Raw genomic sequence first — 24066 nt, 5'->3', positions numbered from 1 at the left:
CAGTCAGGTTGTATTTGTTACATTTTAGCATCCTTTCCAACCTTTCCGGCATCTTCCTCCCCACCCCGCTCCTGTTTAATAAGTGCCTTGTTTTTTATTCTTGCATTTTACTCCCAATTCCACTGCTATTTTGTGGTTTTTAAAAAACTTCTTGAAGTTTTTTACCTGCATGATCTAGGTTCACTCAGGAGACAGAGGGTTGCTGCATCTCCCAGACCATCCATTTTTTTTTAAGAGGACCTGCTAGATTTTGGGGCTTCCTGTTAACCTGGAAAGGAGGTTTTTCCAAGGCAGCTACTTTTGTATGGGTTCTCTGGCTGTGGATTGTGGAAGCTTTAAAATTCCCTTTTTCCACTTTATCCTGTAAAAAGGGAGAAGCAGGGAGGTGGATGCCAGTTGCCAGTTGGCACTATGCCCATGTTACCCTCCATCTTTCATTACAAGTGTCTCTCATTGCATCATTCTTGTCTCAATAGACTAGCCCTCCTGAATCTAATAAGCTACCCTTATAGTGAAAGATGTGAGCCCTGTTCAGAAGTGACATGTGTTCCTGTATACATGAGGGTATTTGGTAATGTGCCCAGCTTAACTCTGCCCCTGCTGCTGATGTTTTGATGAAGACTTCCCTGTGATCAGCAGTGATGAACACTGAACACAGGGAGAAAGCCTCCCATGGTTGTCCCCTTAGATTAAGGATGGGCCTTCATCCATGCATCAGCAGCAGGAATTGGTCTAAGCTTGGGGTGCTACCAGGGAATGTGTTGGGGCTTCAATTTGGAATAGGGTTATCGTTTTTGTGCATGTATTTCAATAGCATTTCATCCCACATGTATTAGACTGTTTTGTAGTTAAGTTTATAAGGAGCGCTGGTAGAAAGATCTTTAGGAGATCCACAGCCAAGATCGCAGAATGATGAGGACTTATCCTACATCTCAGTTCTTCTGAGACATCCTAAAAAAAAGTGATAATGATAGTGATTTCAAGTATTTTGATGTGGGTTTTGAATGGCCAGTTCTGAAAAGGAGATGAAATGCCTCTCTTATGCTCCCTCCCATCAAACAATCCATTTTTAGCTATCAGTATATGTACAATGAGCTTTACCGTATAGAAATCTGACATTGGCATTTAAAAATAGACTGTTTTCATATAGATAAAAGCTATTTACATGGAGATATGCCACGTTGATGCATATAGCATGATGTCTGAAAGCCTAGATTAGATCCAGAACTGCAATAAATCTTGGAAGTTCAACTTCTGTCCAGGTAGATACACTGACCACAAGGGAATACAATAAATAATTTTTCCACTTGCATTTCCCAGAATAGACAGATCTGTGAACACTGACTTTTGCTCTTCAGGATCAATGTGCTCATTGTAGGTGCACATGCTCTAAATATATTCTTGCCTGGACACAACCTGCATCTCCTGTCCTTCTGTTCGGTCTCTGAAAGTTCCCAAGTTGCCTGATCTTCTTTGCCTGAGAACATAAAATATCAGAGTCAATGGAAGATAAATCTCACCAACTGAAGGGCTTAGGGCAGAGATGGCAGTCAGTTGTTCCTTTTGGAGACATATATGTAATACATGCCACAAGTCACACATCCATCACACCTAAACATGTTTTATCCCTTTACAATTAATGAGATCATAGTATAGCAGGTCAGTACAACCTGTGACCCACCAAACAAAACACCATGTGGTGTTGTCTGCATGGTGCTTGACAACTCCCCAGGGAGAAGAGGTTTGTCCAATCCCTGATGTCCTCCCAAGAATGACTGGTCACAAGTTGTACAGGCCTGGAATATAGGGATGCATCCACTTGACTAACATGCATGTGTCTGCTCTGCCTTTAGCACAGTGATTCCAGGGCTAATATTATTGGGAGCTGACCCTTTACCTTTCATGCTGGTTCCCTTAATTACTTAAAACTACAGGGGAGCCAAGAATTGGTTAAAATTAAGGGGAGTCAGGGGTGGGGCCTGTCAATTTCATTAATCGCCCCCTTACTATTCCCCTATAATTTGAACACTGAGTGCTTCTCAACCTAATTGAATGCTGTGACTGAAAGTCCAACAATGCTACTACTCCTTGACAATCCTTGAAAAGGTCAAGGAATTAAAAACAAAATCTTATACTTCAGGATCCTATTTTAAGAGTCAAGAAAGTCATATTTAATTACCTTTGCCATTTCTCTTCAATGTGGTGCATTTACACATGGGGTTTAATGGAACATGTTTCTGTGCAATAGAAACAAATTGCTCCTTAGTCTAAACTCAGCATTAGATAAGCTAGGCTCTTGTGCGCTCCGCCCCCAACCTAGAGAGTTATCCGACTGCAACCGTGGAAACAGCCGTAAAAGCGTGGCACAAGCCAGAGCCTCTGCAATTAGTGGATTTCAAGAACTTTCAGGAATGTTTCCTCAACCAAAGGAGTGGAGTGGACTAGGGAATGATCCATGCGGACCACTTTTAAAATATTTTTAATGGGCACAGCATTCCTCTGTGTGCTCGACTGATGAACCAAAGGGCAGGCAAATGTTTATAATGGACACATGCACTGTGTGCTTAGGAGACCAAGGGCGCAATCCTAACCCCTTATGTCAGTGCTTTCCAGCACTGGCATAGTGGTGCCAATGGGACATGTGCTGCATCCTGCAGTTGGGTGCCTCCTCAAAGTAAGGGGATGTAAAGTAAGGGGTTAGGATTGCACCCTCAATGTACAAATACAAGTTTGGCCTGTCCAAGATTGATGAAGTTTTAAATGCAGGTCTACTTCTCACAAAGATGAGTTGAGATGAACTGAGATGGGAAATCTTGGTCTGCTCTGTACCTCTCCAGAATGTGCAGTGGGGTTCTTAAGATGGACTGCTGTCAAAGCTAGTCCAAAACCTCCTAGTTTTGGCAGCATTCAGATTTTCTTGGTGATGTGCCTTCCACTATCTGGGTTGGAAAAGGAAGAGGGGGGTGGTGTAGAAGACAGATTTTCACACTTGCTCTCCTACTCCACCCCCTCATCCTTTTCTGATGGAAGTTGGAAGAGGAGTAGCAGTGGCAAGTGGGTGGATGAAGGTGGGTGTCACCTACTGATCCACTGCCTAAGGCAGTTGCTTCAGCTAGCCTCATGGAGGGGCCAGCCCTGACTGCTTTTCCCTATACTTCCCCCTCCAAATGCCCAGCGAGTGCTTCTTCCTTCACTGTGCATGTGATTTCTCTTTCCTGTGGCTTTCTCTGCCTGTTTTCTCTGCTGTTAGCAGGCAGTGGTCTCACTTGGTGGAGCTGCTCTCAAGTGACAAGTGTAAATCACAGCCTGGTGCATATTTGGTAAAAGTCTTCCCAATTTCATTGCCATTAGGAAAAAAAAAGTCTCATACCTGAACGAGAGACAAAGCGTGTTGCTGAAGATGCAGTATATGATGGGGTTGATGGCACTATTTAATACTGGCAGATTCTGAATAATTACTGCTGCATAAAAGCGTTCTTTGGTTTCAGGGAGGATGCTGAAGTTGTCCAGGATATCAAAGAGGAAGTAAGGACTCCAGCAGAGTACAAATGCTGCAAAAATAAATAAATAAATAAATAAATAAATAAATAAATAAATAAATAAATAAAATCTGAAAAGTCTTGAAATGTATTCAGGCTTACTTGGATCAGTAGCCCTGCCTGAGCTGAGCACAATCCAACTTGGCAACTCTTGCAAGAATGCTTTTTCCTCCCCAAAGGGGAACTGCTGAATCTTTAAGAAGCAGAGACAAACCTTTGCAGACTGCTTGCATGAAGAGTTGGATGTATGGAACTGTATTTATTTCACCAGGCTTAGATGCACCTAACCCTGCATTAGGATCCGGCTCTTACAAATAATCCTCCATCTTCACAAATATGCAAAACTTTTTAAGATGGTCTTTTTAAAACTGTAACAGCCCTATTTAGCAACACTTTTCTTTCTAAATGAAGAGGCTCAAAAGCATTCCCAAATCGGTTTATGACCTGGTTAGAAGGAATCAGGTTTCCCTGCTTGCAAAATACTTCTATTGCTAATGTCCAGAGGCTCATTGGTAAAGGAGCAGAAGTGTTCCTACTGTAACAACTGCTTTTGCACATCTTATCTGCAGTGGCATCACTCGTTGGGTGTGAGGGGGGGTGTAAACCGCACTGGATGATACATCCGGAGGGGGTGACAAGTGAAGCACCATGAGGTGCAGCTGGCCCAGGATTACCATGGTAAGTTGCTTATCTGCAACAAGCCAGTCTGTCTGGAGGCACCATAGTGAGTGATTGGTCCAGGAGTTCTGAGGTGAGCAGCTGGTCTAGAAAGCCAGTTCTGTTGCCATGAGAGGACGGGGCTGGAGTGAGACTGGATGGGGTGGGGCCATGGGGTGACACCATTGGTGCACTAGGTGACACTAAACCCAGTGACGCCACTGCCCATCTGAGAAGCAAGCTTTTAATGTGTGGGGCACAGACCTATTATATCAATATTCCAATCGACCTAGACTAATCTAGGCAAGCAGAGCACCTCACGACCGCAATATAATCATATTAAACAGAAATGCATATGCAGTTAAATCATTATTAATTGATTTAATATTAATAAATTCCAAAACCAAAATTAAGGGGTCTTTAGTTCTGACTTTACCTCCACAATAAATAAATGCTCAAATTTATGTAAGAGAAAAAGAAATCAAAGAGCTTGGCTGGCAGGGGTTACTGCAACTTCTCTGTACCAAGATAAGCAGATAAAATGGAAATATGGATAAAAGGGAAAACTCTCCTAAGAACCTTGTGAGAGATTTTCTAGGAAACATCTACCAACAATTAGAAATGAACTTCCTGATACATCTGTGCCACAAGTGAGGTATATAGTTATTGGTAGGACAGAAGACCACTACCCTGCATTCCCCCCCCCCCAATAAATTACACAAGACAGAGGCATAGTGGGAGACTGGGTCACTTTATTAAATATATAAACGCTGCAGCAGGGTAACTAACAACCCCAAGGTCATGTGGATGCTAATCTGGGGGAAATGGCACTAGCCGTCTGCCTCCCCCATCATCAGTTTTGGACATACCATCTGATTCAAGGCCAAACAAGGTCGTAGACCAAGAAAGTCTATCAAAGATAATGCCAAAGGGTCAAGGCACAGCACAGACTCATTAGAATCCCCTGTGAAGCTTTGCTAATTCCAGCCAAGGTGTTTGCCAGGCAGCCTCATCAAGCCAGGCAACCAAGCATCAACAGCACTAGCTCACCCCCTAACCTTGCTTATTTCAGATGGACACCAAAGGTGACTCCTAACTACTTAACCCACATGGCACCTGCCTAAAGCCACTTGCGATCTTGGACCACGTGCCACTCAGGACCAGGATTGCATAATTCCCCCCCCCCCCGCCCCGGGAGACTGCTGTTTCCCTCTTTATTGTTGGCACTGGAGCCTCACACAACATTCTCTGGCCTTCCAAAAGCCTTCTGAAACCTCCAGAGGGCCTTTAAGCATGACTTCTGGTTTTCTTTGGAAAACCAGAAGTCATGTTTAATGGCCTCCCGGAGGCCTCAGAAGGCTTTTGGAGAACCAGAGGACGTTTCACAAGGCCTCCCTGGCCCTTGGAAGGTCTCCAGAAGGTGGGTGACAGTGGGGTGCTGCCTCCAGAGGCCTCACAGGTGTGGCCCCTGAGTCACTTGGCCCATGACCTTCCCCAGGAATGCCACTGTCTAAAGCGACTAACAGGGAAATAACAAACACATTAAAATTGGGGATAAACATTAACCACACCCTAACACCACTCTGGGGTAGGCAAAAAACCATGAGTCAATTTTGACTGGCAGCAAAAAATTCCTATCTGGCCCCCAAATGATTGACCAGCTAATCTCAGACTGAATGACGGCAATCGCAAGCCAGACACAAAGTGAGGCTAGTTGCACCTGCCTTCTCCTTTGCATGAGATGCTTCTGGCAGTCAATCAGGCTCCCCTCTATGCTTCAGTCCTGCATGCATGGGCAGGGCAGAGCAGAGGCAAAGAGCTACGGCAATCTAATCGTTGCCACTGCTATTCTGGTTTTATTGGGAGGGAAGGCACCCAAAGTTGCCCATAACAACTGTACAAGGTGGAAGTTGGAAAGTTCAGAAAAAGATACTAGGCTATTGTATCATTGAAACATGGTCACTGAGAATGGAGAGTCGGTGGTCGCTGTAGGGGCAGTGGTAGAGACATCAGCAAATATGATGGAATGGTGACAGATCACAGGAATGTTACACAGCGCTTTCTGACTGTTCTGGGATGTGTAAATGACCATGCCACTTGAAATAAGCATGCCCGTGTTAAATCTTGCTCTTTTTATGGTGTTTTTCCATGCTAGGATACAGTATTTGTGTCCTGAACAACGGTGTCTTGGTCAAATGTGTCCTGGACATTGATTTTCCGGACATTTGAGTCTGGGTTTTTTTGAGTCCCAGTTATTTGCATCCCACTATAACTGATCATCAAACCCCATGTTATATATGCTAAGCCAGTGGTTCTCACACATTTAGCACCGGAACCCACTTTCTAGAATGAGAATCTTTCAGGACCCACCCGAAGTGATGTCATGACCAGAAGTGACATCATCAAGCAAGAACATTTTTAACAATCCTAGGCTGCAATCCTACCCATACTTACCCAGGAGTAAGTTCCATTTACTATCATTGTTAAAATAATATACATAGTAGCTTGTTAAAAGTACAGGTCTGAACGAAAATTTCAGCTGCAACCACTTAAACGTCTTATTGGGCATCCTTTCAAAGGAGTAATTAATATAAAAAGCATCTCACAACAGGTAAAAGTGTGAAGGATATTAAGATCAACTCATAGTAATAAATGAGCATGGAGACAATAATTTACTTTGGAAAAATGACAGCACAGCAATGCCCGAATGCAGGTGAACACCGTTTACCAAAGTGCCACCAGCATCACAGCATTAAAAATTCACTTTAAATCTCCTCTTGTTTGATTGATTAAATTATTTGTATATGCCCTAACCCAACAATGATTTCAGTCTTAATTAAGATGACATACAGGTGAATCTTGGTTTAACAAAGTTTCACCTGTACGCTGGGAAGTGATGTATTAAAAACTTGCTGAGAATGTTTCTATGAGTTTAAGAAAAACTCCTTGGATAGCAGAAAAATGATGTGGAAATAGTTGAGGGCCCAATCCTATTTGGCCATAGCGCTGTCGCTGAGCTCCAGCACTGGCGCTGGGTGTTGTAAACATGCCATAAAGCATGTTTACGGCACCCTCCATGCAAGGAACAGCCAGTGCCAGCAAAGTGCCAGCTTGACATATAGGCTCTCAAGGCTACGCTGGCAAAATAGCTGGCACAGACTTGAGAAACCCCATTGTGGGGCTTGGGGCTTTTCCTGGGGGAAGGGGATGAAAATTCTCTTCTCCTGAGAGACCTCTGGCGGCCCTGGCTGTGCCGCTGGATGCAGTGGTAGCCATTTTGGCACTGCTGCACCGGGCGATGCTGCTGGGGATAGGATTGGGCTGTAAAAGAGATCATCAGACACAGTTTGAAACACAATGGCATAGGATGAAACACGATGGCTACCATGGCTGCCATGATGGCTACCATGTCTGTAGCAACAAAAGTGTTGCCAGAGGGGCACCTCTGCGGGAGGGCAGTCTGAGAGGGGTAGACTGCCTTCCCACAGTGGTACCCCTCTGGCAACACTTTTGTTGCTACAGACATAGTGTTTAAAGCAGCAAAGATTTCAGGGAGCTGGAAAAGCTCAGACACAGAATACCCCACTCTACAGAGAAAAAAAGCAGCTGTTTACTTATTCCAGAAAAAGGAAACACAACAACATAGTGCATCAGCCAAGATGTCATTGCAGTGACAACTGAGACTCAACAAGTGTGTTGCCATGGAAGGATGTTTCTCACTGCTGCAGAAGTGGGCATCAGCTGTGCAAGTAAGTGGTTCATCACCAGGCTAAACAAAATGGACTCCACGAGGTGGTTGCTCTGTTTTGTCTCAACTGCGGGTCATTAATCACACCTCTTTCTTGTTCTGTTTTTGTATCTGTGAGATTCAAAAAAAAAAAAAAGTGTGGAAGAGCATTCAGTTATGTGATCCCCTATCAGTAGTCTTGTGAAGAACAGGTTCAAAATAACTGCCATGGGTCTGACTCCATCTATAGCATGCAGCCATTTTGCAGCAGCTACGGGAACAGAGCTTGTTAGTGGACTAGGAAACAATCTCACTTTGGTTGGGTGACAGGCCTGAAAACAGGCTGGATCCTCCAGGTCTTGCTAATTGGGAATTGGTAAAGCTGTGATTCTCTAGTTGGGAGGAGTCAGAGCGAGAGACCGACAATAACCACAGGTAATGAGATCATTTCCAGTAGCTATTTTTGATTGCTTTTAAACTGTGATCCTCTTTCTGTATTGCCTTTCTTTCTTGGGATGTCCATAGACTTGTCATACAAAGGATATATGTAACAGCCCAATCCTATCCCTCCCCCTGTGCTAATGCAGCCATACCAAAAAGGAATGTAGTGTATCCTGCAAAGAGGGGAGGAAGATCAGGAGGCTTCAGAGGGAAAAGGGAAATATTTCCCTTTACCCCTCCATAAGCCTCGCAGTCTGCAATGAGCCTTCCACTCCTTGGACCTGTGTCAGCTCATTAGCTGGTGCAAGGAGAAGAAAGGAGCAGTCAGCCTCAGAAAGGAGGGGATAGGATCCGGTACGCATCATTGCCACCAGATCCATGCCCTCATGCTGCCTCTCCACCCCCGTTCCTCCCCCTCCCTGCCAGGTTTCCCCCTTTCTGCCCTCCCCTTGCCACCACCAGTTATCTACTAGAAGTGGTGACCATTCCAGATATCACTGCCATGTGTGATGCCTCCATGGCTTCCCTAGCAGTCAGACAGAAACATGCAACTTCGTGCACTTCTGTAAAGCCATTTACAGTGGCCATAAAGTAAATCCTATCACTGGAATATTACTTCCAGTGGCAGGGAGCGGGGATAAGATTGGGCCCTGATTGGATAGGATACTACAAATAGGATAGGATACTACAAATTTAGTACCTCCTTGGACTACTTGAATGCCACTAGTAACATTTATTTGATTAAAGCTTGCACTGGTTGATGAAGGCCCAAATCCTAACCAACTTTCCAGCACTGGCATAGCTGTGCCAATGGGATGTGTGCTTCATCCTGTGGTTGGGTAGCACTTACAGAGCCCTCCTCAAAGTAAGGAAATGTTTGTTCCCTTACCTTGGAGCTGCATTGCCCTTAGTCCAGTGCTGAAAAGCGGGTTAGCATTGAGCCCAAAGTCTCTGGATGTTCTATTCCAGAATGCTGTGACACTGTGGTGTTCAGATATTTATTTAAGAAATTTATATCCCAACTTTCCTTTGCCATGGCAAATGCTCAAGGTGGCTTACAAGTTTCACAAAAAATAACAATGAGACTTACAATAAATAAAACAATAAGTATTACAACAGTTAAAAAAGTAAAAAACAGTTGGGGTGATTTTTTTTTTTTTTTAAAGATAGAATGGGCAGCTCACTTCTAGCCACCTCCAGCCATTGCCAGGTAGTTTTGGATGCTGTTAGCTCTGCCATTTTGACCTGGACCAGCCTTTGACACTTTGACACAGATTTGCATGGGTTTGTAAAAGTGTGGCCGCTGTGAACTGAGGTGATCAGGATAATGGACTCTGATTCTGGCATGGGCAATCTAACCGAGGATCCCCATTGCAGGGCGTTTGAATGGGAATTGTAGTAATGCAGCTGAGAACGCTTCATGGAAGCAATTAAAAAATGGACCCTTCTTGGGGGGAGGGGCCAGCCAGCACTGAGCAGACGTGCCTTTCTTGGGCTCTTGAAAGGCACTCTGTTTTTTTCCCCAAAAACTGCGGATTCAAGGAGATCTGAGTATTGTTTGTCAGGAGAGACAAACTCCTCCATCTGATGGCACAATTCCTTAGGAGATAAAGCCCGGCCAGGGGGCTTTCCCAGGAGATTCCGCCGTCTAAGGCAGCAATGGTGAAGAATTCATTTTGAATCAAGCTGAAAGCCCCTGCAGGGAAAGACGTTGAAAGACTTAAGTAAGGGTTATTCCGTTTGTGTATGCCTGGCGTGAACTGAGTAATTTGATTGCCTGATTTTGTTTTTTCTTGCCGTGAGAAGAAGAGGAGGGGGGAGATTCCCCCCTAGCTGTTTATCGGTGCGAGGAGAAATCATGGAAGAGATTTACCAAGCTTGTTATAGTTATCTGAAAATATAAATATAACTTTACAACTTTGAATTTCGGTGGATTATAAATTAACTTTCCTTGGACAAAAGTTTGTGCATTGGAGCGTTTATTGCCTTGGTTTGCTACTATCGTTTGGGAGTGCGGCTGAATGTTTTGACATTCTTGCAGATTGAGGAGTGCGGTTGCCAAGGCTACAAGTATAAACACAGTAGATAAGAAACAAAAATAAAACAAGAACAGTGTACCAGTGACATCTAGCAGTTTTAAAAGACATTGCAAGAACTGGATTTGCGTTTATAAGTGAAGCAAGGAAGATAATACACTGAGGACATCTAGTGGTCTTAAAGAACATTAATAAAGATGGCGACTAAAACAGTGAAAGTCCGAAACTTGCCAGTGTTGGAGATGGGACTTGGAAAATTAATACAAAAGGAATCAAAAGGGAAAGACTGGAAACAGACTATGCAAGATAATAGGGAGAAACTGTTGGCAATGGTACAGCAACAAATAAACCAATCTGCACAGACCCAAGCCAGCATGGATGCTTTAACTAAACAATTAGATGAACTATAAGAAAAGATCAAGATCAAATATCGGAGGCAGAAGAAAATCAGCATAACGCAGAGTCACCGTTAATTGAAATTCAAATGGATAGTGCAGCTCGAGTGGTGAGGATACAAAATATACCAGAAGAGAAAGGAGAAGATACGTCACGACAGATTGCCAGATTAAAATGAGAAGGGATTGATACATCGATGGAGGAGATATTTAAAGAACTGGATCCAGTGAGAAGAGTGAGCACTTTTTATCTGAGAAAATATGAATTACCAAGAGAAACTTATGTGAAATTCATCAGGACCTTTTACAGAGATAAATTACTGAAGGCCTCACAGGAAAAGGAATGGATAGCGGATGACAATAAAGTTAAAATTCTGAGATATGTTCCACGGAGAGTGAGGAAGAAGAGAAAGAGAAAATAATGAATGTGGTGGAAATGGACAGACTTTCAGAAATTTTGCATCACCAACAAAAACCGACACAAATTGAGCAATGGAAACCTTTTTATGCTTGGTTGAAAATGAAGTTTTAGAAATATATGAAAGGGCATTTAGATGATTGTATTATATATATAATTTGATATGATATGATAGATGAATGAAGAATGAAAAATGATATTAAGAGGTAAATTTAGAAGAGGAAATTGATTAAGATATGTAATGGTTTATTAGTTTTGGCGATATATGATGATATATGATTTCCTGCACCTTCTTTTGTGTAAGTGTTATGTTCTTTGTTTTGTTTTTTTGTGTTGTGTGTTTGTTTATATTTGTTTTTGAAAAATATTTAAATTTTTTTTAAAAAAGGACCCTTCTTTAAATTTTCCGAGAAACAGTTCACTATCTAGCCAAATCTTTGCCGATGTTAATTAGCTGTCACTTACCAAGAATTATTACCACACTATATTTGATAGCTTTGATTTTAGCCTTTGAAATGAGTCCTCGATGGGTATAACTAGCACAGAATTTCCCATCTGCAAAGAGAGAATAAAAAATTAATATAAGCATCAGAATATAGAACCTGGCCAATTAGCTCCTTGATCTGATCACATATTTAATCATTTTTCTAATAAAAAATCCTATAATTGTCCAAAAAAAATTTTATTTTAAGAGTCTATAGCAGGGGTGCCCAAACCCCAGCCCTGGGGCCACTTGTGGCCCTCGAGGCCTTTCAAAGCAGCCCTCAGGGAGCCCCCAGTCTTCAATGAGCCTGCTGGAGCCCACACTGGCCCAACGCAATTGCTCTCAGTGTGAGGGCGACTGTTTGACCTCTTGCATGAGCTGTGGGATGAGGGCTCCCTCCACTGCTTATTGTTTCACGTCTGTGATGCAGTAGCGGCAGCAAAGGAAAGGCCAGCCTTGCTTTGTGCAAGGCCTTTTATAGGCCTTGAGCTATTGCAAGACCTTCATTCATTCATATAAGTTCATCTTTAATATATTTGTTTATGTAAACTTACGTAAATTTATTCAAATTTTAAATGTAAATTAATTTTTCCCCCCGGCCCCCGACACAATGTCAGAGAGACGATGTGGCCGTCCTGCCAAAAACTTTGGACACCCCTGGTCTATAGTATAGAGATTACTATATCCCAGTGCTTTAGTTTTTCATTTCAGAGGTGAGAGAACTAATTCAGTTTGAATAAATGGCTGTGTCCAATGTCCCACTGCTAATCTACTGTACCATTCACCCCTTGTTTGTTTAATTTGTATTCCTATCCTGTATACTGCTGTATAATTTACAGCAGCATAAAAAGAAATCCCATACCTGCCTTAGGAGGGAAGGGTTGGGCACAGATGTAGTTGTTTGATAAGGATGACTGCAAATATCTGTCTGAGAGAACGTCCAACTAGAAAGAATGCAAATGCCATTCTAGCCTAGCTACCTGCTGTGAAGTAAATCTCTCTTTCTCTCTCTCTCTCTCTCTCTCTCTCTCTCTCTCTCTCCATCCAACCCTGTCACTGATCCACAAGAGCTGAATTTTATGAGGATAGTTTTTTTTTCATGGTGAAAGTTGCTGTTTTGGAAGATTCAAAACTGCTTTGTAAAAAAAATAAAAACGTAAAAGACCCCTTACCTTTCACTATTTGCTCACACCAATTGCTCTCTCATTCTGGTGCTGGTGAAGGGGTCACACATCCCCATTGCCCAGCAACAGGGCACTCTCTGTCTTGCCACTTTGGGCTGGCCGTTTAATGATTTGCCTGTGGCAAGATTTTGTCTCAATCCAGCTTTTGTCGTGCATAGTTTTGTATAACCAAGAGAGGCAGAACATGGATAGCAATGCACATTCAAATGTTCATCATGCTGCAAATAATACCACGCAGATAGATGATATCCACATTGAATGCACATCTTAATGTGGATATGGTTCATCTGCATTTCTTTCAATGGGATGGGCACCAAATTGGGAGGCTGTAGTAATTGCCTGCACCAGGCAGCAGGCTGGACCAGAGCTTTATGGCACCCTGAAATTCTAACATACTATGATTCTTCATCTGACTACATGTTCCCATTCTTCCATACCAAGGTGTGCCAGATGAGAGACTTGCAGCATTGTTGTGGCTGACACCCCATCTGCAAATGGGAGCATTCTGCAGAGGCCCACAGATAATCACAGGGCCTCTAGGGGGCTCCTCCCATTGTGGATTTGCTTTCAGTTTAGTTTTTAATTCCTCCCTCCCCAAGAGGATCCTCTTTCCCCTAATTAGTCTGAGAATGTGTTTTCTTTACTTTCAACTGTTTTTATGCCACCTTTCTGCCACACAGTAGCATTCAAGGTGTCTCACAGAGAAGGAAAAACCACATAAAAAAAATTCAACTGTAATGGAAATCAGCAGCAGTAGATAAAAACACCATCCATTCCTCAAAGCCATCAAAAAAGCGACTCAAAGCATGATTCATGATTAGTGGCTGTGTTTTGTGCTGGTGCTTCTGCATTGTTGGATCTAGGCAGCTGAGCTCTTTCCAGGTAGAATCATTTTTAACAGCCTTCCAGATAGAATCATTTTTAACAGCTGTTTTGAAAGCACGTGAGTGGTGCATCAGAGATAAATGATCAGATAGCGATCCATTAGATGGATAATAGCCCCTCCAAATGATACAGTGCATTGTATCAGGTCCTTGCTTATTCCCATTGCAGTGGGGGAGCTAGTCTCTCCCACTGTACAAAACTCTCTTCACTGATGCACTGAGGCCTGTCTGCCTGGAATCTCCAACTGAAAAGGCCTATTTTCAGAGGAGGGATCAGTCAAGGGAATGTGTGGAAGGAAGCCTGAGGCTGAACTCAGACCTCCAACAAAAAGGGTAAAAAGCAGACAGCCTTACAAACACACACTGCAACACTCACAAACACAGACTATCACTATCACTAAGTATGCAGTCAATTTGACTTTGCATGAAACAAAGACAAGGGAAGATAGTGGAGATTTGGTGGTTTTTGATGAGGCTGCCCCATGGATAAAGTTACCATGCCATTTCTGTGCAGCTTGAGAGTGTTGAGTTGCAGGGGTTGTGGTGGCAAGGAGCTGGCTGCACAAATCTCCTTTCACTGGCCAAGCAAAAGAGGGCTGTCAAAGAGGGCTGTTTTGGCTTTTCTGCCAGCAGAGTTGTACTGGCATCTGAGTGACATCTGAGTGACATCAGAGCGTTTTCCTAACATGTGGGGGGATACTCTGGCATACATGGGAATGCACCAGCATTTCATGGGGACAGGATTGGGCCTTAATACATTTCAGGAATTCCAAATTAACAGAGTTTGTCTTTTTCTCACTTCTAAGATAATCCCTGTACATTTCCATTTGAATATTAATAATTCAAATTATTATTAATAATTATTACAATATCAATAATGTATTTGATGAATAATTAATATATTATTAATAATGTATTTGATGAATCAGCATTTCAATGTGTCTCAGTTTCAGAAGCAATAGTCCTGATTTTTCTTTTGCTAATATCTTTTGGAGTTGATGGAGATGGATTGCTGAAACGCAGTGGAGTATCAGGACATATTTTTGACTAATGGAGTCATAGCCATTCAGACAGCGAGCATACTTGGTTTCACTTTGATCATTCATTCTCTCCTATTACTTCCAGGAAAGGTTAGTGAGATCCAGCCTGGTAAACATGTGTCTGTGAACAAGTTTGTTAATTCAGTTCCAGTCTCATATAGATTTGATTAAGTGGGCATTTTAATGGCCTCTGTGGCAATTACATGTTGTTTCCTTTTAACTCTATAAGCTTTCATCCTTGGAAGAGCTTCTTGGAGCTCAGTAAATAATACAAATGTAAAGAGGATCAAGGCAATGAAGACTGAAGACTGAAACAGTGAAAGCTCCTCTACAGATGCTATAAAACTGGATTTATGATGACATCAATGGAAGTTTAGAAGTATAAATTTCTCTGGGACATCCAGCTTGCTAATACAATAAGGAAAGGGGTTATGATTAAACAGTATGTCATAACTCAATGTACAGAAAGCTGAATCGTGCCCCTTCTTCCTTGCAGAGAAACACCAACCACTTATTGAGGAGGAGATGAAGGAGAAGGAGGAAAGCCAGCAACACAAGAATCCCCATTGTCACCTCCACTTTTACCAAACTGTGTTTTTTAACTGAATGTGAACTGACTTGAGAGCCTCTTAGGAGGTGGAAAGGTAACATACAAATAGATAAATAAATAAAGCTTCACTGAGCTATTAACCACAACCCCAAGTTCTCCTTCCTGGTTCATCACTAACAACTCAGATCCCATCAGTGTACATGTGAAACTGGGATTTTTTGCTCCAACTTGCATTACTTTACACATGTTGACACTGAACTTCCTTTAATATTTGGTTGCCCATTTACCCAGTTCGGAGGTCCTTTTGGAGCACTTCACTATCTTCTATGATTTAACACCATCTTGTACAGCATAGTGGCATCTACAAACTTAGTGACCTAACTGTTCCAGATAATTCCAGATAATGTAGAAACAAGTTAAAAAGTACAAGTCCCAAAACAAATATTTGGTGGATGTCGCTTCTTACTTCACTATGGAAATTACTCATTTATTCCTACTCTCTGCTTTCTGTACTTTAAGCAGTTTTCAATTCGTAAAGGAACTTGTCCTCTTATTCCATGACTACCAAGTTTCCTTAAGAGCCTCTGGGTGAGGACTTTGCCAAAAGCTTTTGACAATTGAAGAATGCAATGTCAGCTAGATTGCCTCTATTTACATGCCTGTTGACACTATCAAATAACTCTGGAATAGTGTTTCTCAATATTTGTACCCTGCATTACCACTTCTCATAGTCCACCTATTGGAAGTACCATCAGAAGTAACTGGCAATGATGTCATCACCAGTTACTTTCAGCAATGACACAACAAACACCAGTAAGAGGCTCAGGGCAGATGGGAGGACTTTTTTGAGTTCTGCCCATCGAGCCAAACCTCCAACTGCTGCTTGTCATGTTGCATTGCTGGTCTCGTTGCCAAGTGGCAGGGATCACGGGGTCCTGAGGTCCTGACCCCCACCAGACACCACTTCAAGTACCACTGGTGGTATGAGTGCCACTGGTTGATGAACACTGCTCTAGAAGATTAGTGAGGTTATCCTACCTTTGCAGAAAACATGCTGATTCTCCTTCAACCTAAAATAAGTTTATCTTTAATTATGTTTTCCACCAGTTTACCTAGAACAAATGTTAAGCAGATCGGCCTGTAATTTCCTAGATCAGGTTCAGATCTGGCACCAGTGGGACAGCACAGGTTTTCCCACCAGTGCAGCTGACTCTCAAGTTGCTGCAAATGTGTTTTATGGCATGTTTGCAATTCTCTAGGCCGGTGCAGCAGCCGCTACACCAGCGGAGCACAAAGTTAGCTTTGCACTCTCAGTTTTTCAGACTTTCTCCCTGAGAGGGTCATATCAGGCATGGATATCTGCCCTACATCTTCTGTAGAAAAGACAAATGCAAAGAATTCATTGAGCTTCTCTGCAATCTCCATATCCTCCTTAAGCGTTTCTTGTATGCCTTCCTTATCTAACAGTCCAACTGCCTCCCTTGCACATTTCCTGCTTTTGATAAAATAAAGAAGTTCGTATTCTTTGCCTTGATGTATCTAGCTATGAGCTCCTCATGTTCTTTTTTTCTTTTCTTTTGGTATCCCTTATGTTTTTTTTTACCCAAGTTTGTGTTCTTTTGTGTTTTCATCTGGGCAAGGCTCCTATCAGAAAATTGAGGTCTTGCCCAGATGAGAACTTAAAATGAACACAAACTCTGGCAAAACAACTGCAAATGCACAATAATGGATACAAAAAAAAAAAAAAAAAAAAAGACTTTCAGAAGTCTTCTTGCCTTTTATAGCTCCCTTGACTCTACTCATGAGCCATTTTGGCATCTTCCTGGAACTGATGATGCCTTTTCTGCTTATTACTTTATTTATTCTCATACTTTGTCTTTCTACCCCCAAAGAGGTTCCCAAGGTGGCTTACAATATTTTAAAAGCACACTGCAATAATAAAAGTCTCAGGCTAGTCTCTATGGCAGTTTCTATGTGCTGGTCTCTATAGAAGTTGGTGTCACAAGCATGGGTACTTCTTCTTGGCATATCTTCCAGTTGAGCTTCTGTGACTGTCATTTGAAACAACCTTCATGCACTCTGAAGTGATTTGACTCTCCTGACTTTCCCTTTCAGCTTCCTTTTTACTAGTTCCTTCTTTGAAGTCAAATGTGCTATGTTGGACTTCCTTATAAACTTGGAAGCAATAGCTGAATGAGTAAGGGATCTTAGGCAGAGGTCTGCCTGAGATCTCAGAGAGCTGATGCTTGTTAAGTAGGCAACAGATGAACTAACTAAATTACTTGGGCAGTTTCATATGGCAGACAGAGCTCTGTATATTCTGGACTACAAAACCAGAAAGAACACATGGTCAAACTAATTACAGGAAGTTTAAAAAAAAAAAGGGGGGGGGTCTTCTAAAGATCTGTGGACCTACTGCTACAGACTCTGATATTCTTAAAGAATGCTTTCAAAATCAAGATCAGAATTTTGACAATTTGAGCCTGGCTCAGTTCAGAGCCTGTCTTACTTACCAGAACAGTTGGAGACAATCACGGCATGGGCTTTACTCTTAATCCATATTGTCCGAATCACAATGAAGTAAATAACACTACCATTAGGGAGAGAATAGAAAAACAAACCAGTTATTCTTCTTTGTGGTGAGATAAACTTAAGAACTGCAATGGTGCACCTGTCTTGTTTGCCAGTGCTCCTTCTCTGATCATTCTCCTAAGTGTGATGGGGAGAAGCTATGCACCTCACATACCTACCCCAGCTCCAATACCACCAGCCATTTATGAAGGGTTGTAATGTTTCAATAAAGTCTACATATGTATGTACTAATTTGTAGGCTCATATCATGCAATTCATTGATTTTTTTTTTTGACAATGCAACTTTTGATTTAACTTTTGCAATTTGGCAAATTTTTAATAGTGATATTTCTGGGACTTTTTTTCATAATATCAACAAAATCTGGTGGTGCAGGAGCTGATGGTGGTGGAACCCCTCATGAATCTAAACAGAAAGGTCTTCAGTGCCCTCTATAATCTAGTCAGGGACAGTGGGGTAACAAATGCAGACCAGTGATGCCTCAAGAAGGACACTGAGGCTTGAAATTAGCTCATTATAAGGGAAATTGTAATGTACAGGTCAGCCCTCCTTATCCAAAGGTTCAGGATCTGCGAATTTGACCCAATGTGGCTCGGGATGTGACTGGAAGAGTCTTCCAATCGCATTGGGAGGGAGACGTTCTGAGGCATGGGGAGGCCATGCGTGACGTCCCTGTGCCTCAGAAGGCTCTAGCAGGCCTTCTGAGCCTTCCAGTTTAGTGAAAAAACAGAAGTTCATTTCAGAAGCCTCTGGCAGGACTTCTGAGGCACAGGGAAGCTGTGTGCAGAAGGGAGTTCCAGAAGGCACTTCTGGTCGCATCTGGAGGTTCTTTGATTCAATTATCCATGAGTTTCCGTATCTGCAGGGGGTAGTATCTGCATCTGTAGTTCAAAAAATGGGGGAAGGAAGCCCCATGACCAAGAGAGGGGACCGCGAAACTTTTCGGAACGAGGGTGCATCATATATCTGACATAGTGTCAGGGGTTGGAAAATAAATAAAATAAATTTAAATAAATAAATAAATGGATCCCCCACAGCTGCCGAGGATAAAGTGCATAACAAAAACGAACGTGCAAATTAATATTGAATATTTTAAGGCCATAATCTTAACCCATTTTCCAGCTCCGACATAAGGGCAATACAGCTCCGAGGTAAGGGAACAAACATTCCCTTCCTTTGAGGAGGTCTCCATGTGTGCCACTCAACTGCAGGATGCAGCACATGTCCCACTAGTACAGCTAGGCTGGTGCTGGAAAGTGGGTTAGGACTGCGCCCTTAAACTTGCTATCTTTGAACCCAGTTCATTTTTTCAGACCAAAAAATTTTCATGGCCAAACTACATGTTCAGTGTAGTTCTGTGATGAGACCTTCCCCAAGTTTTTTCTTTTCTTTTCAAAAGGCAGTCATGAGGAGATACTCTAAATTGAGGCCAGCAGTGTGGATGCTGTGTGAAGACCAATTGTGCCCAGGCAAGTGTGCCCAGCTGCTACCTCTGATGGCAGTGGCGGTGTGTCCAGAGATGGTACCTGAAAAGGGTGCCCATAGATGAGCTAGAAGTTCCAGGAAAAGACCACAGAAGAAGGTAACAATACATCCGAGGATCATGAAGTCATCTTGGAAAATAAGTGTCTTCTTTCCTAACTTCCTTGCAACTTTCTAACTGTAGATACAGGATCCATTAGATCCTGAGTGTAAATCAAAGACTATTTAAATCTGAGGTATGATTCTGATAGTTCATAAGACGGGGGAAGGAAGCCCCATGACCGAGAGCAGGGGTCTCGAAACTTTTCGGCACAAGGCTGCATCATATATCTGCCATAGTGTCAAGAGTTGGAAAATAAATAAAATAAATTTAAATAAGTAACTACTTTAGAGAGGAAGAGGGGGGGAACTGATTTTGAAAAAGGATTGGGGGAGCAGAGGGCAAAATTGATTTGCACAGGAACAGTGATTTTGAAAAGGGAAATTAATTTTGGGAGAATGAATTTGTGAAAGGAGAAATACGGTAGAAAATCAATATTTTTGGAAAAACGTTTTTGAAGAAATTATTTGGAGATATTCGGGAGAGAATTGATGTGTTGCAGGGTTAAGGAGTTGGGGAACAATTGAGTACTGTTGGGAGAAATTAATAAATTAATTTGTAAAAAGAACATGCTTTCAGTAAGTGTTGGATAGATGGGACTGATTGGCCATCAGTCTGATCGGGGTATTGAATGTATCTGAACTCCTTCTGTCAAGTTTCCAAAGGGTGTATTATAATTGGGGAGTTGAGAATCAGGCATCAGTTACTCTTGTTGTTTCTCTCTCTCTCTCTCTCTCCCCCCCCCCACACCCACCCACCAGAGGAGCTCTCTTTCTAAGGAAATCCTCAAGATGGAGAGCCTTCTGAGGCAATCTTTGGGGAAGCCAGTGAAAGCATCTCTCTGTGCAAGGCTCTATGTACCTAACCCATCAGCAGGTTGCTGCAGGTCGGAACAACCAAGCTTCTCCACCACATGCTGCGGGCTGGATCCAAACCTTTGGAGGGTCACATGTGGCCCCCGGGCCAGGGTTTGGTGACTTAGAGCAATTTGGAGGAGTCTCTCTTGTTTTACCCTGAAGAAAACCAGATAGTTTGAGGGCACTCTTAGAAATAGGAAACAATTCTATACAAAGACTGACTGGCTGAACATCTGTGTCATGTCATCTCGTTGTCACAGCTTTGGATTTGATTGTATAATGGTCACTTTTCAGACAGAGAAGCTTTGTTAGCTCAATACTGAATTGAAAGCAAGAAAGTTCAGCAAGCCAAATTTGGAAATGAGCACAATTTCAAGTCTTTCTGAGAAAGATTTAGAAGGTCAGTGACTGCATTTAGCAGATGAAAGGTTCTGAAAGAAATTGGATGCTTTCAGACATGAAAGTTACCAAAGCTTTACAGGAGAGGAATTCTTTGTTGCTGTTTGAACCTGCCCAGCCACATTGGTGTCTCAGATTTACATTGTCTGCAATTTAATTAGGATGCTAAAACTGCAGCATACCAGGCATAGTGGCTTCCTGTTGTTATCAATCAATATTATGTCCACTTGCCTTCCATGTGTAGCTTATCTGTTGCTTCACTATCTGGAGCAATAAGTACACACATTGGTACTAATTTCTGTATAATATGAGACAGTCAATTCTTCTTCCATCTCCTGTGATACAGCCTAGGCAAGGCTGATACTACGGTTTCCAGATGTCTGAGATTCATGAACATGGTTTCTGATTAGCAAATCCTATGATGCATCCCTATACTAAGTACATCAAGAAATTGTGGTGTTGCTGTACTTCAAGCTGGTCTTTAGGATCTTGACAACTGCCCTGTACAATTTTAGGCAGGTAGCAAACACAGAGAGGGAGGTTTACTGAACCCCTGATGGGTTGTAGTACATGGCCTTCGGGCTGCATTTGGATTTGTCTATCACAAACTGTGCAAAACTGCTTTGCGTGTGCATGTTGCTATAAATCCTTGTGTACCAATGACGAATACCAATGCTGTGCAAAATGTGGAGCTGGTTTTAAAAACTTGGCAATTTCTATTCTACAGTTTGCACCCTAAACTCTTTATAAGCTTTGTTGCTGCCTGCTGAATCATTTCTTATCCTTTCTGAAAAATGGTGACATGCAGTTGCTAATGCTCTGTTAATTTATGTATCCACTCAGGCTGAGCATTCTTGTCCCTGATCTGTGACGCCAAACAGCTTCTTAATGCCTTTGAGTGTCAGTACTAGGGAAACGACATTTAAAAAATTTAAACATTCATTATTCTCTCTCCAAAAATAATGATGCTGTAGCAAGAGATCATTGCAAAGCTAGAGGCAAATCATCTCTCTTTGCTGATGATTTTTTTTTTGTTCATACAAAATGCCATCACAAAAAGATGATGATTCTCAATGAGAACTGTTATTCACACAGAATAGAAATAATGTTTTAAAATATTAATACAACATACACTGTGCCACTATTAGGTGTCTAGGCATGAGGAAAGGGAAAAGGAGAAAGACTGAGCTTAGCTATGTGACAAGGGGTTGATAATTGAAATGTTCATATCAGTGAATTTAATACATTTTACAGTGTATTTTGTTAATACAGTTAATTTTCTTAATACATAGCACCCTTACTAAATGAATTAACAGTCTAAGGAACAGGCACTTGACTGCATGGTTACCAAAATACTTCATTCAATCAAGCAATCTGAAATGGATGTGTGAGCACAGAGCTCCCTTGCCCGCAATGGAGTGTTAATTTCAACTGATGTGGAGCCAATATGCACGGACTGGTTCTTTAGCCCATACAGATTGGCTCCACCCACTAAACAAATTCGCATGGATAAATCCGGGTCTGCATCTGGACTAGAATGGCTGTGTGTGAATTATCAGCAGAAGATTCTTACCTGATAATAATCAGTGGAATAAAATATACCAGGAAGGCAACTGTGGTCATATAGGGGATCCAGTAAGAGTCATCTGGCCAGACAGCCCAGCACTGAACTTCCCCATTGGGCAATTGCCGCTTTCCAAATATGATCAGAGTTGGAATTGAAAACAGGAAAGAAAGGGTCCAGGCAACTACAATGAGAATTTTTGCTTGCCTCTCTGTTCAAGAAAGAAGAACAAAGTCTCATTAATCCATGTGCAGTTTATTCAGACAAAGATCCTGGATGTAAACAGCAGATATCTAAGGGTGAGCAAGAGAAGAGTTATTCCCTGTGAGGTGATAACTGTAATTGGTTGCATTCTGTGAAATGAGAATGGCTTTGCTGTGTTAAATGTTAAGGTTTAAATAACTACAAAGGGTCTTATCAAAAGGTCTTTTTGTAAAGAATAACAGTTAATTGGAGGCCTCCATCAAGCACTGCAGTCCTGAGGATGCTGCTTGTGATTTCAGTGGGAGTATTACTGAGATTTCAGACAAAGAAAAGTCAGCGACAACTGAGATTCATCCTGTTCTATGCTGAGGGCATTTGAAAGCCTTGTTAAGCTTAGTTAAGTTTTCCCACAGCTACAAATGTGTATGTGTGTGTGCACACGCATGATCAAGGTGAAAGCTGTGGAAGAGCAATATGCTAAAGCCCCATTAGCCCCTATTGCAGCTTTGACACAATTGCCAAACAATATCGATTTTAAGATCTCCCTCATCAGGCCATGTGACACATTCATAGGCACACATTTTGTAGTCCTAAAAAGAAAGCAAAACCATGTGGTATCTTTGTACTTGTAGGAAGATGGCCACAAAATAGTGTTAGATCTTAACTCTATTTAGCATACAGAAGTTCTTTGGTTCAATTCCCAGCGTCTCTGTAAAAATTACCTCAGGTACTAGTACTTGGAAAAACCTCTGCTTAAATCCTAGACAGATTAAACTTTTCTGGGTGAGATGATCCACTGATTCAGTGCAGGTTGGTGTCATAGGTTCATTTCTTTATCTGAGCCCTTTGGCTGAGGTACCATTATGAAATAGAGTTTCTCATAAAAAGAGTATTGCTTCTGTTTCTCACCAATTTTTCATCTCCCTTCTCAAAAACGTTTCTCAAATTTTTACCTCTAGGATTTGCATGGGGTCTGCACCACACTTTTAGGTAAGGCTATTGTGCTCCTTCAATCACTTTTCTTTAGGGCCTGGCCTGGGACATTCACACTCTAAAGGCTTGGAAGACATCTGCTCTTGCTGCCCTTCAGACAGTTTCAAGAAGCACTGATTTTTGCAAACACCTTTTACCAAAATGTTAAAAAAAAAAAAAAGTGTGAAGCAAATTTCAGGATTTGGATTCACTCAGGTAATCACAGGAAGGTCTTTTACATGTTGGGATGCACAAGAAGGCTTTTCACTTGACAATGCCCAGAATACATAAACTCCCACAGGAGTTGTACTCCAGTCCCTCTCTGATGACAGATCATCACTATCTGAAATGGTTTGTACAGCAGACCTTTAGTGTTGCTGGTTAGGTTGATACCATTATGCTCCATGAGCAGTGCTGCACTATTCATGGAGTCTCAGTGTGGAGTCCACACCAATGGAGTATACAAGGGTCCACATGGGAGTGGATCCAACCCTGCTGTTGTTGCATTTGGGCAGCCTAGCACCTGTGGCAGGTAAGAAAATA

The 24066-nt window shown here is 42.1% G+C and overlaps 1 protein-coding gene across 1 annotated transcript in view; it reads right to left on the bottom strand.

The window, feature by feature from the left end:
• Positions 1 to 1389: 1389 nt before the first annotated feature.
• Positions 1390 to 24066, bottom strand: part of NPSR1 (neuropeptide S receptor 1) — a 116248-nt gene continuing 93571 nt past the window's right edge. Inside the window, exons 5-9 of the mRNA XM_066628869.1 lie at positions 22357 to 22558; positions 17869 to 17945; positions 11679 to 11768; positions 3377 to 3551; positions 1390 to 1477 (exon numbers count right to left, since the gene is read on the bottom strand). Coding sequence (XP_066484966.1) covers positions 1390 to 1477; positions 3377 to 3551; positions 11679 to 11768; positions 17869 to 17945; positions 22357 to 22558 — 632 coding nt within the window. The remainder of the gene's footprint in view (positions 1478 to 3376; positions 3552 to 11678; positions 11769 to 17868; positions 17946 to 22356; positions 22559 to 24066) is intronic.

The sequence above is a fragment of the Tiliqua scincoides genome, chromosome 5, assembly GCF_035046505.1.
Source record: "Tiliqua scincoides isolate rTilSci1 chromosome 5, rTilSci1.hap2, whole genome shotgun sequence".
Classification (NCBI taxonomy): domain Eukaryota; kingdom Metazoa; phylum Chordata; class Lepidosauria; order Squamata; family Scincidae; genus Tiliqua; species Tiliqua scincoides.
The sequence above is the reverse complement of the archived record's forward strand: the minus strand, read 5'-3'. Positions and strand labels throughout refer to the sequence as shown.